Here is a 19,210-nt window from a genome sequence, read left to right on the forward strand (position 1 = left end):
ACGGTTACAGCAACCTCAATGTTTCTCAGCAGGAAACCCGTTTCATTAACTTGCTGAAGGAGTATTTGACCCCTTTACTGAAAAGACCTATTGTCTAACAAAGTGCTCTGTTACAAGTCCTGCATTTAAAATGTGTGCTGATTAAAACCATGTAAGGAAGGAGATATTGTGCTTATTTGCATTTCACCACTTGCTATCAGCAGAGTGCCTCTAAGAGATCACCATCGACACCTTAACACCGACTTGGAATCTGCCACGCTCATATGATTTCTGTGAAAAACATTTTTCTTCAGAATCATGCCTACAACCCACAGCCGTAACAGTGTGGTACTGCTGCATCAAAAGATAATGCTAGTTAGAAAAAAGGGCAAAATAATTATCATTCCACTTGTGTTATTAAAAGCGACTTACTACTTCCACTATTGTTTCTAAATAACTTGCCCGACTGGTTAGCGACTTGAAAGACAAGACGCATTTTTGATTCAAGTAACACTTTTCTCTCTCTCTCTCTCTCTCTCTCTCTCTCTCTCTAATGAACTAAACTACATTTAGATGCTTATTCTGTGTTTTAGTAAAATCGTATTTTGTGAAACAGCGGCACCTGCTGGCCGCATTGCCGAAGCGCACGGCTAACTGTCCACTTCTCAGTTAGCCTACATGTCCAGCTCTAGATTTAGCAATTTACACAACACGAGTGTTGGATGAATACAGCAAGGAACATGCCAAAGTTGAGTTAAATCACGCACTTTTTAAAAAACAAACTTACGCCACTTCACACCATAAGGCATTCCAGTAAGTGTGTGTTTCATACGCTCTGAATCGGTGTCTAAAGCGATATGCTAATGTTAGCTAAGCTAGCAGAGCGTTCGCTAACGTGACAGTCAGTCAGTCAGCGCAGTCGGCTGTGGGAAGGCACGGATTTATTTTTAATACAACGACCTGGGAGTTGAGTAAGATTATCTTAATTACATTAAAGTCTGGTATTGTTTTAAGATTAATTGCCTACAGTGTAAAATCACAACGCTGGTTTGCAGACAGTCGCACCCTGCTAATTTGTCCGGGCTACAGTTAGCTGCCGTCATTGGTAATTAATGGAGCGTTTAGCTTCGCTGCTAAATAGCTAATGCTATGCTAACTACGATCATAACTGGCCATCTGCGCACGGAGGCAATTAGTTAACATGTGTTTATCCTTCATGTTATTTTCACTGCAGATCAACATGTCGGGAATCAAAAGGAAAATAGAAGGAAACGATCCAGACTATGAAGACATTTCGCTGCTCCAGAATAATAAGAGAAACAAATCGGCTGAGTATAATGGTAGGTGATAAGTATAAATCCCAACCACCACGCCTGCTTTGTATGTTTTGATTAAAACCAACAGTTGCTCAGTGATCTTTAACACTTGCTGTTTTTTTCCCAGCTCGAGAAGCAACAGTACAGAAGATGGACAGCATCATCAGAGAGCAGTTTTCTTTGGAAATGAAGAACAAAGAACATGAAATAGATGTGATAAGTCAGGTATCTGAATCATTTATTATCTTCCAGTTTGATCATTAATAATTTTACTGTTGATTCTGTTGCCGTGGGATAGAACTTGCAGAACTTACTCGAACAGCAAATGTTGGTTTAATCTTCCCTTCGCTGTTTTTGCAGCGTCTAAATGAAGCCAGGAGGATGATGGACAAGCTCCGGGCTTGCATAGTGGCCAACTACTATGCCAGCGCTGGAATCACGAAGCTCCCAGAGGTACAGCCCCGTATGTTTTGATGCAAACTGCTGTTCAGCATGTCTGAACGTACCACGGCTGATCATTCTCCCTCCGCACCCTTAGCATACTCAAAAAAGCGACCCTGCCGTGTTGAACCATCCAGCCATTCGCCGGTTCCTGGAGCCTCCGTCCCGCTCCTCTTCCCCTCTGAACCAGGACTCCGAGACGCCCTCACTGGGCCAGTCAGAGTCCGAGTCTCTCTCGCAACAAGGCGAGGGGGCTGAGAAGAACGAGGAGAGCGCGTGGAGGGAGGACAGCTGCAGGCAGGAGCGCAGACCTGGACGCAACACCGGCAAGGTGAGCTCACTTGATAGAAATGGGGGCAAACCAGTGACCATTTGGTGGATCCTTTTTTTACATCAGTCAAGCACGACATATTCCTAATTGTTTGTCTCAGGACACATTTGGTGTGCCTTCGCCCATGGGATTAGAGCAGAGGGTAACCTACCACTCCACAGGAGAAGAAGCCTCTAGACTCTATGCAAAGAAGACCATTGTTGTGGGAAACGTTTCAAAGTACGTAACTAAAGTTAACTCATATCGACTCTCTCAATCATTTTTCTGGCTCTGTATGTTGTGTGGCCCGGACTTTCCAACTTAGAAGTCAAGAGGCTGTTAAGAAGAAGCACAACTGTGTACGTAAAATGTAAAAATATGTCCTGAAGAAGCACGAAAAACAAACATTGCTTTTGTTATTACTGCGGATCCCAAGCTTAAAATGCAGACCCTAAAAGTTTAAATCTTCATCAGCCTCTCAGAAAGCCTCTCAGCCTTGCATTTCTAAATCAGTCGTTCAAATTTCCTTTTTTTTAAATTATAATTTGATTAAAACAAATAGCATATCATTTAATGTAATGAGTTTTAAATTTAACAGCTCTAGAAGTTAGCTTGAGCTCAGAATGACAAATTAACCAAATCTTACAAATTTTGATACCATACGCAGGCTAAGTCATTTCTTGTTTTGTTTGTTCTGTCAGTATCATTTTCCAGAGGCTAAGGTGGTTGGTCTGTGAAAATCAAAATCCAATTAGTGAAACTGGTTGTTTGTTGAGTTAGTCGAACCGTTCTTGTGCAACAGTGTACTCACATGAACTGAGTCAGTTTTCTACAAGCCCAATCTTGATTAAAGTTGAACATGCCTATTATTATTATTATTATTATTATTATTATTATTATTATTATTATTAATATTATTAATATTAATATTATTGTTCCAGAGGTTACAATTTCCAGAGACCACCCAATTTAGCTTCAAATGAAAGACGTGAACGGGAATACTTATAAATGTGTCTAAAGGTTTATTTTGGATCCTGTACACTAAGAAAGAGCTATAGACATTTTCTGAAATATAAATGAAAGTAAATAGGAAGAAACTCCCAGCCTGCCGTTTTTTTTAACACTTTTTTTGTTTGTGAACTCCTTTACACCCCTTAAAATCTTTAACATTTACCGATCCACTCTGTGCACTTTGGCTAAAACGTCTGGACCTGCTGGCTGTCTCTGGCTCTCAGGTACATCCCTCCAGACAAGCGTGAAGACAACGATCAGTCAACACACAAGTGGATGGTTTACGTCAGAGGCTCCAGGAGAGAGCCGAGCATCGACCACTTCGTGAAGAAGGTCTGGTTCTTCTTGCACCCCAGCTACAAGCCCAACGATCTCGTGGAAGTCAGGTTTGTCCCCCGTGCTGTTTTCTGCTCATTTTTTAAAAAACAAACACTGTTTTTAAACCACTTCCCGGGCTGACACGTGTTATTAAAGGTGGTCCAGCGCTCCTCCTATCCTTACAGAAGTCGGCATGTTGTGGTTTCACCTGAAGCAAAGTTAGAAGTCAGCGGCGTGCGGAGAAACTTGTTCCACCCAGTTTGTTCCTTTTACTGTGTTGTGTTGCCCATAGATACAATATTTGATTCTAACGTTATAACGTTGCTCTGAGTCAGCGCTTTGTCCCACCTCTTTTCACACCCCGCTTGTCAAGCCGAAGGGAGCAGGAAAACAATTTGGGTAACACTTGTGTAAGAGGCAGTCTTCATCATTCGCTGCCGTGTGATTTAGGACTTTCAGATGAACCTCGAATAGATATATCAGTTTGGTGACTCAGCGGCAAGCAGAATCTTGAGAAAATCTCTTAATAAACAGCTCCCCCTTGTGCTTTTTTAACGATCCAGCACAGTCAATTTTGGAACAGGCAGTTTGTGGCATGTGATTTGACATTTAATTCAGCTAAGTACTGCCAGTTGTCACGACTGTATGCGTTAAAACTAAAAATCAAAATTTGTATTATATAAATTGTCCTAACTCGTTATTCAGTGATGTCCATTTAACCACAGTTGGTCAGACTTAACTTCTGAGTGTTACTTTTGAAATCATCTGGATTTAACGAGCTGTTGTAGCCGTGAAAGACTGCTTTAAATATTTTAGATATTGTCCTCTTCAAGAGGAAAAAGCTTTAAGTTTGCCCAGGGCTTCTACGATCTCTTTCATCAGTCAGCAGTACCGCTAAGCTGTAGCCCCCCTGGCTGTTTAAGCTGACGAAGCACTCACGATGCTGTGGCAGCAGCTCGTAAGCTGCTCCTGACTGACTCAAGTCTTCATGTTCAGTGAACTCCACGCAGGCCCGATGGCCTCTGCTGAGTCGCAAACAAGCCCCAATGTAGATAAGAGGATGCATGAAGTGAAAGATGAAACTAAGGGGGCGTATTTAAATAAACTCTTAATTATCCAGACACATTCAGATTCACTTTACATGCAAGTATTCAGAGTCGTTTCTGGGAGTTTGGATGAAATTGTCAAACTCTTTAAAAGAGGTTTTTAAATAGCTGATTTAAAGAGATTAAGAACTTCGTCTGAGCTTGAAAACTGTGTGAGAACGCTTTGCTTCGAGACCAGCGTGAGACGTCGTTCATGGATTTGTATTCAGACGGTGTCAAATCAGACCTCTGGGCTGTGTGTTTCCTCAGCGAGCCTCCCTTTCATTTAACACGCCGCGGCTGGGGCGAGTTTCCTGTGAGGATCCAGATCCACTTCAAAGACTCTCGCAACAAGCGCATTGACATCATCCACCAGCTGAAGGTCAGATCTCATCCCACGTAACATCGTCATTCGAGGTGCTCACAGCGTTTTCCCACGTCATTCAGTGACCCTCCACTAGTTAATCTGATGAGTTCATTTACTTTCTGTTTGTCGTGACCTCAGCCACTGGTAATATGCTCATTACAGTTAATTATAGAGGATTCAGAAAATACAAAACTAAAGAGCTCTTATATTTGCTGTTGGGCTTAGAAAGAAACAGCAGGTTAATATTTGATGCCAGCAATGCAGTGATTTGGGCCAGATTTAGCACTTCCTATTAGTTCAGTTTATATTTGATACGACTAAAAGAACTAAACTAATAGTGGTGACGCCTTATTGGGCAACTTCTCCTGTTTTCCTGCAGCTGGACAGAACGTACACGGGGCTTCAGACACTTGGGGCAGAAACTGTAAGTTACAAATGTTCGCTCTGCTTCCTGTTGGCGGTTTTCTCCAAGAGGTTTTGCTCTTACAGTGAGTTCTGCTTGTTTAGGTGGTTGATGTGGAGCTTCATAGAGATTCTCTTGGAGAAGACTACATCCCTCAGCCGCCTTTCTCCAAGGTGACTCAGAGGATGGCCAGCCCCGTGTCGGCCTCCTCCCTGGCTCAGACTTGCGGACGCTCGAGTTCCCCCCTCTCTCACAACTCCAGCGTTGATAAAGGTACACTAATATGCTTCAAAAATGAACACGAGTATCGGTGTTTGGCTGTTTTTAGGAATTAGTAGACACCTACCTGTCAGTGTAGATGAGGCCGATGTATTACTTTCTTTTTCATAAAAACAAGATAATAAATCAGGTTTTAATTTGCAAAGCTAATCAGGATCTGAAGCCTTTCTGTAACTATAAGTTCAAATATTTCAAGAATCTTTATTGTAAACATAAAAAATATCAAATTTTATGAAGCAGCTCCAGTCAAACCACTTAATTAATTCATACTCACATGAAATAGTTGGTTTTTAAAGCCTGAGTTGAAGAAATAACTGTGTCACGTGTGTAACTTGGTGCCAGCTTCAGATAATGTTGGATCAGCGTTTTATTGTAATTGAGCCCTCGGTCTCCAGGTTTGATCAAAGCAGAGGCAGCGAGGTCCACGGGTGGCCACAGTTCAGGCCTCGCCGCTGGCGAACGGACCCCAACACGGCCCAAAGCTGGAGACAGAGTCACCCTGGGTTCCCATGGCAACTCTGCCTTTCAGCCGATCACATCAAGCTGTAAGATAGTTCCTCAAGGGCAGCCTCCCAGTCCTGCCGAGTCTCCTGGGAAAACGTTCCAGCCCATCACCAAGAGCTGTAAAATAGTCTCAGGTAAGTTTCTGCGCCGACACGTCCTCCCTCCCGTAGCTGTCCGTGCTCCATCATGACTGGAATAAGTCTTTTTTCTTTTGTCCCACGTGAGAGAAAAGCTTTCTTTTTCTCTCTGAATTGAAAGAATCTTTGAATACACAACTCTGTTTTCCAAGTTTTGTAAATAAAGCACTTCAGTTTCTTAAATTGACCGTTTTTAGATGAAATATTAATACCAAAAAAAAGCCAATGTCAGCTTAACTCTCCCAGTAAAGTGTGTCAGTGTTTAGTATCAATTTTATTGACTGTTCACACCCTTTCTTAGCCTGAAAAATTAAATAAAAACACTGTATTTGTTACAAACTCACTGCAGCCTGCTGTTCAGTAATAATGTAATGAAATGACCGGTCCTTATTTTTGTGTTTTTCCGCATTTCTTATGTTATTTAAATCTTTTAGAGACTGTTTTTACAAGAAAATTCCAGAGAAAATCTTCAGTTTTTTAAAATAGATTTGCAACTAGACCTTTTTTTAGCCAAATAATCATAAATAAATCTATCAACAACAAAAGATCAAAGGAAAATTACACTAAAATTCAACGTATGCAGCTGTTTAAGTTCAGAGATAGTTGAAGGAATGTTGATCAGAATAAATCAAAACCACATATATTCTGATTTAAAAAACACTTCTTCTTATTATTAACAAAGGGATATAATATTTTCTAACAGCGGTGTGCACTGTAACACCCACAGGGTCTCCCATCTCTACGCCAAGCCACTCCCCGCTGCCCCGGACACCCACCACCTCCACCCCTGTCCACAGCAAGCAGAGCTCCTCCTCGGTGCTTAACAACCCTTACATCATCGTGGATAAACCAGGCCAGGTGATCAGCATGGCTTCACCAGCTGCTTCCTCCACAGGTATACATTTCCCTCTCGTTGTCGAAAGCACTTCTCAAAATTAGAAGAAAACTCAGGCGAAACTGAGAAACGTTATCTGAGCCGCCCACGGAAAACATAAAAATGGATGTGAATGCACTCCAAAGCGAATTTATTCCACTCTGTTTTTGTTCTTTACACATCCTTCTCATCTTTCATCTTCCTTATTCAGTCTTGTCTTTCATACAGTCTTATTTTTTATTAAATTTCTCTTTTTGTAGTTCATTTTGCACTCCTAAAGCAGTGTATGGTGATTCAGCAGGATAGTTGCTGGATAAGTGGTTACCATGGTGACTGAGCTGCTGTCTTTCATGGTCAGATTATATTGGATGAGACATCACCCTCACATTGATTTTTTTATATATGTGTTTTGATGTGTATAAAAATGGTTTGTGCTTGGTTAGGGAGAGATAATGTCAGGTGAAGATGGAGTGCACTCAATGTGTCTGTCACTGCAGGTCCTCCTGCTACGAGCTTATACTTGCATCCTCAAAAGTATCCTCTTAAATCTCACTGCATTGGCTTTTTTGCATGCACTCAGCCTCTCCTGCTTTTCCGCCACAAGTGCGCAGCTTAACTGTGTCCGGCAGCAGCTTTGGATTGCTTAAAATGAGATCTCATCGCGTTGGACGAGGTGGATGTGGGTGTTGTAGGTGATTCACCAAATGTGCAGGAACATTTTTAAAAGCACTAGGTAAGAAACGAAACTTGCAAAACGTTGGCCTCGACACCCCCACACAGTCACCCAAAAAAAAGAGAGAAGTTGAACTGCACCACAGATGCCCTCCTTTTTTCCGGGAAGGTTGACAGCAGCTGCAGAATCCCTCGCCAGCACAGTCGTGTTTTTCCTGACGTACCCTGTTTAAATTCTTTCAACAGGAAGCCCCTCTGCCAAGCCAGCTCAAGGCACTCGCTCCCCCGCGCCTAAAGTTCACGCCGGTACCCTCCTCTCCTCAGGGGTTAAGGTGAGCTAAGAGTCTTAAAGCTTCCACCCTGAAACATGAATTCTTACAAATCCAAACATTTCACTGATGTGCCTCTCCCGCTGCCCCGGCAGAATCTGTATCGTTAACAAAGCAGCAGCGTAAAAACTGTAGGTTATGGTGCTATCTTCAGCAGATGTGAGTGCCTTAGCACATATTTAAATAGGACATCTTTCTCGAGGTGGGGGAGGGGAGTGTGGGAGCTTTCCTGAGAGAGCCGAACACTCCACTTTCACAAGAAAAGTCTTATTAATCCCATGAAACGAGCCAGAAACTCGCATGCTCATCACTTGAAACACATCTGTGCAATGAATAAATGATGATAGCTATTTTTTACATTAGTCAACAAATCACCTCATAATGCTCTGCTATAATTGGCTTCTACAAGAAAAGGAGCACATCCTCATTTATAGTTAGGATTGTATCAGTTTTATGTTTTTTTTTAAACTCTAGAGGGAAATTTTACAACATACATCTTCACAACTTTAATATTATCAGTCTTTGTGTTTTATAGTTTTATAGTATGTCTGTTTTAGTCTCTCTCTCAATGTGTTACCTGCAGGTTATTATCAAGCAGGAGCCAGGGGAAGTTTCAACACAGCAACAGCAGATGGTTTCCACAGTAACCAGCCAGCAGCAACCTGCTGCTGCTGCAGCCCACCAGTTTGTCGCAGTGAAGGGAGGTCACATGATATCTATGTCGAGCCAGAAACAGGCTGGAGGGGCCACGGGGCCCACGACTAGTAAGGTCAGGCTGTCTTAAAACGCACCCTGCATCATGTCAATAATTCATGCGAACAGTGATGCACACAAGTTTTAGAGTTAATGATTTATGAGCCTAATGTTGCACTTCTTCCCTTTTAGATGTTGGGCATTCCTGTCAGCGCAACGCTTCAGTCTTCAGTGAAGCAGGTCGCCATCAGCAGCGGACAGATCCTGGTCGCCAAGAGCAACCCCTCTGTCTCCAAGGTGATGGGGGCGAAGCAGGTTTTGGCTCAGGGAGTCGCTAAAGCCATCGTCAGTGGGGCCGGTGGCGTCTCTGGTCCGCAGGCCGGTGGCAGGGCAGCTGGTGGCTCAGGTGGCAAGAGTGGAGGTCAGAGTTCACACGCTACACTCAGACACACTGTGCTCTACAGCCATAATATACAACCACTGCCCACTTTCCACTGAGTTATAACTAATGTTGCAGGTGTATTTATCACTCTATCAATGACTGAAATTTGCAGCATTTGGTAAAAAAAAACCAAAAAACTTTTTATTTTATTTATTTTTTATTATTCTGTAGTGATGGCCACTCTTCAGCTCCCAGCAAACAACCTGGCCAACTTGGCCAATTTACCTCCAGGTACCAAGCTGTACCTGACCACCAACAGCAAGAACCCATCAGGGAAGGGAAAGCTGCTTCTTATCCCACAGGGAGCCATCCTCAGAGCCTCCAGTGCAAGTAAGACATGTTACCTGCTTGGTTCAAGTTGAAAAGGGTTCTCAGAAGAACTTGATGTTCTGAATTATTGAATTATTTACAGCTGATGCACCAGAAAATCAATGTAGAGATTAGAGGGTTTTTATTTTGTTTGTTTCATTTGTAAAGTTTTACACATCATTACCAGGTTTGAAATGACTGAATACTGGAGGAAATTGAGTCCCATAATTGTTCTAAATAAGACTCAAGTCATTGTCTTTTGTTCCTTTCTGCTTAAAGACATTTTCCAGGATCACTTAACCCTCCTGAGGCCTTTGAGTCAAATTGACCCAAAGTTACAAGGGCTTCTCTACCTCTCTCTGTCTCTCTCTCTCTTTCGAGGGCTTCAGGGGGGTTAACCAACCCCACCATATTTCAAAATACAAAACAGATGTGTAAATGTGTAACAAAGCTGGTTTATCTGATTTGCGGCTAAACATTTGCTGCTGTCTGTAAAATAGGTCAACAGTCCCAGAGCAGCTCGTCGGCAGGTACAGTAGCCTCGCAGAACTCCTCCTCCTCCTCCTCTTCCTCAGGCAGCTTGCCTTCCAACCTCTCCTACACTTCTTACATCCTGAAACAGACCCCACAGGTGAGTAGGCACATTTAAAAAACTGTCCGTAAACAAACTTTCCACACACTCTAACTTTAGTAGGGTTTTTGTTTTTAAATCTCATTTGTGGACATTACAGCCGTTTCTGATGGGAAAAACTCACGACAAGGAGATTCCAAGTGTGATATTTTTTTTATTATTTTGGTCGTTGCCCATTTCTCTGTGCACTCAGGTTTCCTTAAACAGTCCAAAGACATGCATATCAAGTTGTCCATGCATTTTAAATTCCCCGTTGTGTTGAAAAATGACACAAGATCTTCATTTATTTGGAAATAAACAAAGAAATAAGGTTGGCTCGCCCGTTTATCCTTGATAATTTTTTTAGGGTACATTTCTGGTTGGCCAGCCTGCACAGGGGTCAGGGAAGCAGGGAGGTTCAAGTTCAGCAGGTCATTCAGCATCATCTCCTGCAGCTGGTACCCAGCAGGCCATCCGGGTGACCGCCGGACAGAAGGCAGCCATCTTGGCTCAGGTGAATTTTAATGTTTGATCCCAATATTCTTATTGGTTTTTGTTTGTTTACGTAATAGCTTGACTCTCACACTCACAGTTTAGATACATTTAGGAGCAAAGAAAGCACCACTACATGTCATAAAGCCTTTTTTTGTAGTTTGTTGTAAGAAAAAAAAATCCATTTTACTTTTTGCAGATTTTTTATGACAAGAAAGTTCTATATATTTATTTCTACTAAATCTAGTGTTGAGGAGCATGTTGTCTTATTTATGTTTTTACTTGTTTGTTAATATGTCTGAATACAAGGTGTGTTTTGGTCTGAATTTAAAATGAAGGTCTTTCTGACGCCTCCCTTCCTTCCTGATGATTTTATCAAGCTTGTGTGAAGATTTGTTGTTTTTCTGACCTGATCCTCAGATGGTTGGCAGCTCACAGGGAGCGCAGCTGAAGTTGTCTGACGGCTCCGTAAAGACCGTCACGGCAGCAGGAGTGGGCCACATGTCCAAGCCCGGCACCACCACGCTGAGGATGACAGGTGGAGTGATCACAGCGGCGTGCTCTACCCCGTCCAGTTCTGCTGCCGCAGCCAGTCAACAACAGGCTAGTTCCACTCTTTTCCCCTTCTTGTTGTTATTGTTTCTTTAAGCCATTTGAAAATCAAACAGCTGTGATTTATAAAGTTGGTTTGAGATGTTTTTTTTTGTCATTAGTTGTTTTGTCAGTAGGCCACCTCAGTTTTCTTGGCTAATTTAGCCAGATTTGGAGGAAATTCTCTCCATGGAAATCTAATGTTTCAGTCACAGAAACAACTCATTTTTGTGAGATTTGTTTTTATAGTGTGCAGCACATTAATGCTTAAGAAGCAGTTTGATACGTTTTTAATAGGTGATTAGTGATATAAATGCTAAAGCTACAAATGACACATTTGCTTCAGTTAGGAATACATATAAAAACGGAAGCGACCCGGTGTGGAGTGCTGCAGTAAGGTTGGTGATTTATTCGTCATAAAGAGCAGAGATAATTGAAAGTGCTTGAAAATCACTTAGCAGCCGTTCAGCCTCGGTCTTGGTTGAGGTGATTACAGCTTTAAAGCCTGTGCTAGACCTCATTAACTTGAGTAATGGAAATGCACAAAAACACTTTCTAGATGCTCCATCATACAAAAAAAACAAAACAAAAAAACATTCAGCTTAAAACACGCAAAATCACTCAGAAAATGTTGAATAGAAACTGATATTTGTGAAGCCTTGTTGTAAGCGCAAACACCTCTCCGGTCTTGGAAAGTTAAATAAAAGCAGCGGCCTGATAAATTAGTTGTACAGCGCCGGAAAACAAACAAAAGCAGCATAAATAACATATAGTTAACAGTAGTTGGTGTCCAGCTGTGAACCAGCTGTTCATACGTTTCTAGCAGTGTCTGTCTGCATATTGGAAGGTTACCATTTATAGCTTTAACCTGCCTTTTCTGCTGACACACACCCACAGTTTGAAATAGAAAATGTGCCCAAAAGAGAGACTCGATCCTGCAGTCTTATATTTCCAGCTAGATATCAAAACCGTCGAACTCTTGGAGCGTTAATAACTGCTGGAATAATTGCACATCTGTATTAGAGGGGAGCATGTCCATCAGTTTTCCTCTGCTGAGGACAGTTTTTACAGGGACTTATTAAATACATACAAGTTATTTCTTCCTTCATGATGTCTTGAAAGCTTCTGGGTAAAAAGTCTTCTAACTGTGTGAAATTGTTTAATTTTTACTCTAATATATATATTTCAAACTGTACACAAACAAAATTGCAATCAAGTCCAACTCCCTTGCTTTCCTTTGGTCTCTTATTTTATTATCTTCTTGAATATTATCGGCTCACAGCCTTGTTTTGGTTTATACCCACTTTGGTTTGAGCTCTGCTCTTACAGCCCTATGAGACTCGCAGTATTTTCAATTTGACATTAACACGTTATTGTTTGCTTGTTTTTATGGCTGAGCTTTAGTTTAGATTTTTATTTTTTTCAGTTATTCCTGTATCTAGTTGTGATTGAGTTGTAATGTAGATTTACTGTAAGTTTAACTGTTTTTATTTTGTTTTAAGGAGGCATATCAAACAGAGTTTAGTATATTATCAAAACATAAAACAGATGAATTAGATTGAGTTTAGCGTGTAGACCTGACTGACCCACACACTGAAAGAGTTCGGAGCTGCCGCAGTTCAGGAAACTTTCCGGTTGACAGATGTTTCTGTGTGTTCATCCAGGCTGATGGTGGGAAGTCTGCCTCTCAGCACCACTCACTTCTGGTGTCGGCCAGCCAAGCGGCGGTAATCAGCGTAGCCAGCGGCGGCAGCCTGTCCAAGGCAGCTGTGGCCTCTTTGGTCAAAGGAGCAGGAAGCTCTGCCACGCTGAGCAAAAGTGCAGGAAGTTCAGCCGGGGCCGTCGTGACGCTTCCAAAAGGGGTCACAGCCATGCCCGCCTCGAGCATGTCCAAAGGAGCTGGGACGGCGACCGTGGGGGGGGTGTCCAAAAGCAGCGGCACATCATTAGTTTCTGCAGCATCATTAGTCAGCGGGGTGGCAGCTGGAGGAGGGAAAACGAGTGCTACACTGTCAGGTAGGGAGGAAGAAACACCACTAACTTCACTCATGTGTTGGTCTGAATGCACAGTACATAGCTGTGTGAATTGTTGCACATATAAACCACATTGTGTGTGTTGGACAGGTATGCTGAAGATCCACTCTGCAGGTTCCAGCTCCCAGCAGACTGTCCTAACCATCCCTGCCAACCAGCTCAAGCAGCTCGGGGTTGGAAGTGGCTCTGCTGGACTGCAAACCATATTCATGCCTGTTGGCAAAGGTAAGGTGTCTATAGACAGGCAACAACAGTATTACAGATGGATAAACTGGGCTTTGGAGGATAAAACACAATACTGCACTGATGTTGATGATATTTAGTGAATTTTATATGCTTCTGAAAAATAAATCTTTAAATAAAGCATTTCTTTTAAGGATTTTGTTATGAAACTATGCTGGGTAGCTCACAGCTGTATTTATTTGAAATATGTGTTCAGGCATTCCATCTTCTTTTCTTTCCGTGGAAATATAAAGGCCCCTTCTCCTACTACTTCATTTCTCATCTTACTGCTACACCAATTTCCCTAATAGGCCATCGATCCATCAGTGTGTGTTTCTGTGTGCGTAGTTGTGTCTAAAGGCCCAGTCTCCAATACTCCTTCCTCCTCTTCATCCACAAACCCCGGAGCAGCTGGAGCTGGAGCCTCCCCAGGTCCTGCCAGCCAGGCTCCCCCCTCCCTTGTCCTGCCGCTGGCGCAAGGTGAGAGGGGTCCATCCTCACACCGCCCTCTCCCTTCTCTGTCCATCGTTTATTCCTCCGATCCATTTTCTGTTTGAGTTGTTGACAGGATGAGATGATATTTAGGCCACAAACCACAAAAATATAGCTTTACCAAAAACAAACGGGTTCTTTGGTATCTTATAGTAACTTAGGCAGTAACTAATAATCATTTATATGTAAGATTTAATTTACATGTGTTTAATGCGTTGTGAAAATAGAAGTAAGATAAAGTTAATTTTAATGAGTATATTAAAATGTTTGCTTTTTTCTTGCCTCATCTAAATCAATAAAATGTGTGCGTTATCTAACACTAATATTTGTCTCACACGTGCATGTTTGTTGTCCCTCTCTGCTGCCTCAGTGAAGACAGAACCAGGCGCTGGTACAGCCGGTCCATCGCCGCCGGCGACCGCTGCCGCTCCAGCCTCGGTTCCCGTTGCTCCCGCTGCCGCAGCCGCCGCCGCCGCCGTCAAGCAGGAGCAAGGCACTGAGAGCTCTGCGCACAACCTCATCAAGTAAGGACGACGCTGCACAGACACGCAAACTATTCTTCTAAGAACAGCCGATTTGTCATCTGTTACAGTTTCATGGCGTCTGGCACCAGCCGTTCATGAGTCACTATTACAAACAGTTACATCCTTACATGTTGAACAGCTTCTAAGTCAAGCTGTGAAAATAAATGGTTTTATGTAGTAATGAAGGTCTAAGCGATCCCTAAACCTGACAGTTGTACCTTCTCCTTCCTCAGCACTGAGCACATAGAAACCATGATGCAGCTGCTGACTGCTGTCCTGAAGAAGTTCCCTCTAATTGTGCCAGATAAGAGTAAGTAGGCAAACCTATCGCATGGCGCACTCCAGATATCTTCTATAAAACCTGCCTGAAAAGACTGCCATGTTGTTTATGTCACCCTGTTCAAATTTCTGTTTCGTTTTAGCCGAGGACTCCCATCCATTTTGTGCCTCCTCAATAGAACAGTATTATTCCTGGAATATCGGCAAACGCAGAGCGTCGGAGGTAACGTTCTCATGTCGTCTTTGTTCCGCAGAGCATGAAAAATTCAACTGAATTCTGTGCGTCTCTAAGAAAATCCGGAACCAGAAAAATTGTGATGCTGAACACGGTTCGGGAGTCAGATTTAGTCTCACCTGCGCAGAACAGCAAACCCTCCGCTCAGTTTCCAATCTGAGAGAATTTATAATGTCGGTGAAAATATGCCAAGTCTGCAGCTTTTGTTTTTAATCTGTCTTTGAGCTGCGTCACGTCTCAGTGTGCTTTCTGCTTGCCTCGAGCCTTTCTATCAGGTTAGATGTGTGTCTCTGCGTGGTCATCTCTTTGTAATGGCTTCATCAATACTTTACTCAGGCCAGCCTCCTCCTTAGACGCCTGTTCCCTTTTTCCACATCTTTAAAATGATCTTTGACAAGCCCTGACATGGATATTTATATCTTACTAATTTACTCTGGTGACGGGGGCGGGGGCTCAAAGTGAGTCACGAGTTAATGTATACAGGACTGGAAAAAAGGCTCAGTCTCTGGGCTTTTAATTTGGTTTGAATGTATATTTCTTCGGCGTCTGTCTCTCGCAGCTTCAGCGAGCCGTGGCAGTGAAACGGGTCGTGCAGGACGTGTTGGACCGCTCGCCTCGCCTGCAGGCCCTCACACCCCCAAAGACCAGAAAGGTGGTGCAGTGGTGCCGGCAGAGGGGCTACACGCCGCCCGACCCCGAGCCCCAACACAAGAACGACGACGAGTCCATCGAGGACATTCTCACACAAATAGACAGTGAGCCCGGTAAGCTTCAGCCTGTCTTTTTTTGGAAACCGATCTTCTGCAGGGAGAGCTACCTATTTTTCATTTGTGTGTGTGTGTGTGTGTGTGTGTTTTTCAGCAGCTCGCAGTGTGTGGGTGTATCACTCCCACAGTTACCACTTGATACTGTAATGCGTATGCAATATATTCATCTCTGAGGGCGGCCAAAGTGAAGCCTTTTTTGTTTTTGCTCAGCTGAAATTCTCTTCACAGGGAGTTCTTAACATTTCGGTTCTTTTGTCTCCGAAAGGTGAGAGGCGAGGCTGCGTAGCTCAGCGAGTCACTCGCCCGAGCCTGGAAATGTGTTTTTATTCTGCCTGTCTCACTTTGTGTCGCGCAGATATTTTCATTTTGTAATTGCCCCGTTGTTGAATTAATAAAATGAGCTGCTAATTTACAACAACAACAAGAAAATCTGTGGTAAACGTGAATTTCTCTGCAGAGTGCCCGTCCACCCTCAGCAGCTACGAGCAGCTGGTGCTGCGGCTGGAGCAGATGCAAGCCCTGCTCAAGACTGAACCAGAGGAGGCAGACGGCGAAATAGTCGACATTGTTGCTGTGACCCCTCCCTGCCACAAACTAAAGGTCAAAGAGGAAGAGCAGGAAACCGACGTGGAGCCTAAATTTTTCCTGGGCCCCTCCATTTCCTCTCAGTTTGTCAGTGAAGCAGCACAGCAGGTTAGAAGGCCCTCTGGGCTCATGAAAGGGAAGCTGGACTAAAATATTGAAATTGAAAGTTTTGTTCTGGTAATTTGTTTGTTTTAATGCATGAAGTTGTTACGTATCTTTGATTCTTAATCCGATAATTTCTTTGGTATCTTGCAGATCGGGGTAACCTTTCAGCCGCTGGAGGTGGACAAGAATGTTTTCGCTCCGGTTGTGGAAGCCATGATTCTGAAGGTCAGGGACTTTACAAACTGAGACGGACTTTATCTGAACACTGTTGATGGATGAGTAGACAGTATGTATTGAAGTGTTGGCTCTCTACACGTAGAGCGCCTTGAGATAACGTTTTTTTTTTTTTGCTGTGAACTGGCACCACGTAACAACATTTAATTAAAAACCGAATGCGTGCACACACTATATTGAGTGTTTCCACATGTGCTGCGGAAGATAATGGGTTTTTCACGCGCCTCATGTCTCTGCAGGCTACGGAGCAGTTTGCCAGTGATGTCCTGAGAGAAGCGCTAGCCGGAGCCTACGCTAAATCTCCTCCAAACAGGTCAGCAGTTTTGTTTTGTTTTTCCTTGTTTTTAACTTTCAACTTGCCTAACACACCATTTTTCACATCCTATCTAGGTGTTATTCAGCCTACGAGTTTCTTACTCTAAATGTCTTTTCCAGAGCTGACAGTATTCAGTTTGTGTTTTGTATCTGTAGTTAAACATCAATACATTTTTTTTGTCTTAGCATGCAGAGTATTAAACCAGTTTCACATGGCATGCAATATTTAAGATGGTGGGTTAAAAAACTGAGACAATAAAGCTGAACGTGTCGGTACAGAGCTCAGTGTCTAGCAGCCATGAATATCCAGGAGCAGACAGTTTTTCTGTGTTAGAAAACAACTGAATATCTCGGTATCCTAACGTGGGCACATTTGGGTTTCAGGGCCCCGAGGGAGATCACGGCCATGAACATCCACCAGGCAGTCAGCAGCGTTCCCAGCTGCGACTTCCTCACCAACGCACACATGGGTTACCTGCCGAAGGACGACTGAGGCCAAACGGGGCTTGACGTTGATTGGTAACTGACACACCTGGATAGACCGAGACGAGGCACGACGAAGAGACTCTTCTGTTGTTGGGGAATCTTGGCACCCACATACAGTCCCATCGCCTCAGGTTACCCAGTGACAGCTAATGTATGATATTCATTAAGCTGACAGCAAGAAGGGCTCAGCAGCAGAATAACAAACGTCGTTCATACTGCGAGTAAAGTGTCACACTTCACTCCTGTTTAGAACACAGCCACATCTTGTTGCTTGAGTTATTTAATTTAAGAGTGGCAGTCGTGCTTTTTTTTTTTTTGTTCCTTACAGCGTTGTCTTTATGTTGAAGTATTTAAAGTCTGACAGGTGTTCACAGGTGAAATGAAACCTAAGTGGCTTAAAGGACTGAATAATAACATCGGTCAGCTGTCCTCTCTGACCAGCTGTTTCCTGCTCCAAAGTCTTTGGAGTTTGGATTTTTGTTTTTTGGTAATTTTTTTTTCTTTTTACTGCAAAGAGCCAAAAGATTTGCAGCAATTTGGAAACTCTAAAGGATCATTTGAGTATTCTGCCAGCAGGCACTTTTGGAGAAGCAATCTGAGAGGCTCTTCCTAAGGTGCAGTTGCCGTTGCAACCAACGATCATCATTACCAACATGCTTTAATGTATTTCAGTGTTTCCCAGCAGAGGTAATTATGAATCCTGCAACAGAAAAACACACAAACAGGCTGTTTTCTAAGGTTCTTCACGAGAAGGAACAAACTCGTTCCTTTTGTTTTGTTTTTAAATCACAGATAGTCATTTTACTGAGATCTTTGTCAAATCTTTGGAGGAATCTCATGCCTGATGAGTGACACTCATAATTGTGAGTTTAATTCTCTTAATGCCTGTCTCGTTCATGAACAAGGTTTTCGCAGGCTTTTTAAGTGTTTTGTTTTACATCTGTAACCATGTGCACACCAGTCAGCCACAACATTAAGACCTCTAGCTGGGGCTCGATTGGCCATCGTTAAAAACTGCGCTCCTGTTAGAAAACTTCTAGTCGCTGCAATCACGAGGAAGCGACTTTGACAGGCGTCACCATCTCAGCAGTGATGGAGGTGACAGAGCGTGACATATCTGCACCTCCATACGACTTAACCAATCAATGGTGGCCACAGGATCAATAAGACCCATCATGAGCAGACACCACAGGCGTCTCCCAGACTTCCTGTGTTCGAGTCCCGACGGGTCCAAACAAGCAGAGGAGAACCTACAGTGTTAGAATGGGAGTTTCCATGTTGTGACTGGTGGGCGTAGGTAACCAGTATCTGAATTATGACGTTTCTGATTCTTTTTATGTCAACACCTCTGAACAGTAATAGCCCAACACTTGTGAGCGTGGATGGTGGAACCGGTGGAAAATGAATGCTAAAACTCTGTGTTTCGTCAGTGGATGCAACTAAAACAATGTTGTGTTGGTGTGTTTAACCTGGAGTGTTGTGTTGATGTTCGAATGGTCAAAATGCCTTTTAAACCAAATCAAATTAGTGTACTAAACATTGTATAGTATTTTTTTGTGTGCAAACCAAAAATATGATCAATATTCTTATAATAAAGTCAGAAAATATATATTTCTTTAAATCCAGATTTGTGTTGAGCATGTTGTATGTGCCTTTTTTGAATAAACAGAAAAATTAAATGTTCTGCAGCATAATAAAAAAAGAGATAGTGTTATAGGTAGTCCTGATGCTGGTTAGTTAAAGGACCAGTTCGCACAAATGACACTTTAG

General features: G+C 42.8%; 1 protein-coding gene across 5 annotated transcripts; it reads left to right on the plus strand.

The window, feature by feature from the left end:
* The first annotated feature begins 621 nt into the window (after positions 1 to 621).
* yeats2 (YEATS domain containing 2) lies at positions 622 to 19,065 on the plus strand. 5 transcript variants are annotated; one of them, XM_017422301.3, is made up of 30 exons: positions 622 to 792; positions 1,214 to 1,319; positions 1,423 to 1,520; positions 1,656 to 1,748; positions 1,834 to 2,067; positions 2,168 to 2,286; positions 3,282 to 3,443; positions 4,731 to 4,842; positions 5,207 to 5,251; positions 5,335 to 5,503; positions 5,905 to 6,147; positions 6,878 to 7,045; positions 7,943 to 8,028; positions 8,609 to 8,794; positions 8,911 to 9,139; positions 9,332 to 9,490; positions 9,970 to 10,100; positions 10,447 to 10,593; positions 10,992 to 11,174; positions 12,827 to 13,178; positions 13,287 to 13,421; positions 13,767 to 13,898; positions 14,281 to 14,434; positions 14,668 to 14,744; positions 14,857 to 14,936; positions 15,508 to 15,712; positions 16,173 to 16,408; positions 16,556 to 16,630; positions 16,879 to 16,952; positions 17,339 to 19,065. In XM_017422301.3, the coding sequence occupies exons 2-30, from the start codon at positions 1,220 to 1,222 to the stop codon at positions 17,445 to 17,447; spliced, it is 4,293 nt and encodes a 1,430-aa protein (XP_017277790.1). In that variant the 5' UTR covers positions 622 to 792; positions 1,214 to 1,219; the 3' UTR covers positions 17,448 to 19,065. The 5 variants fall into 5 exon arrangements, with proteins under 5 accessions (XP_017277790.1, XP_017277792.1, XP_017277791.1 ...); XM_017422302.3 differs by lacking the exon at positions 622 to 792 and adding an exon at positions 834 to 950; XM_037982064.1 differs by lacking the exon at positions 622 to 792 and adding an exon at positions 923 to 945.
* Positions 19,066 to 19,210: the final 145 nt, after the last annotated feature.

Source organism: Kryptolebias marmoratus, linkage group LG20 (assembly GCF_001649575.2).
Source record: "Kryptolebias marmoratus isolate JLee-2015 linkage group LG20, ASM164957v2, whole genome shotgun sequence".
Taxonomy (NCBI): Eukaryota; Metazoa; Chordata; class Actinopteri; order Cyprinodontiformes; family Rivulidae; genus Kryptolebias; species Kryptolebias marmoratus.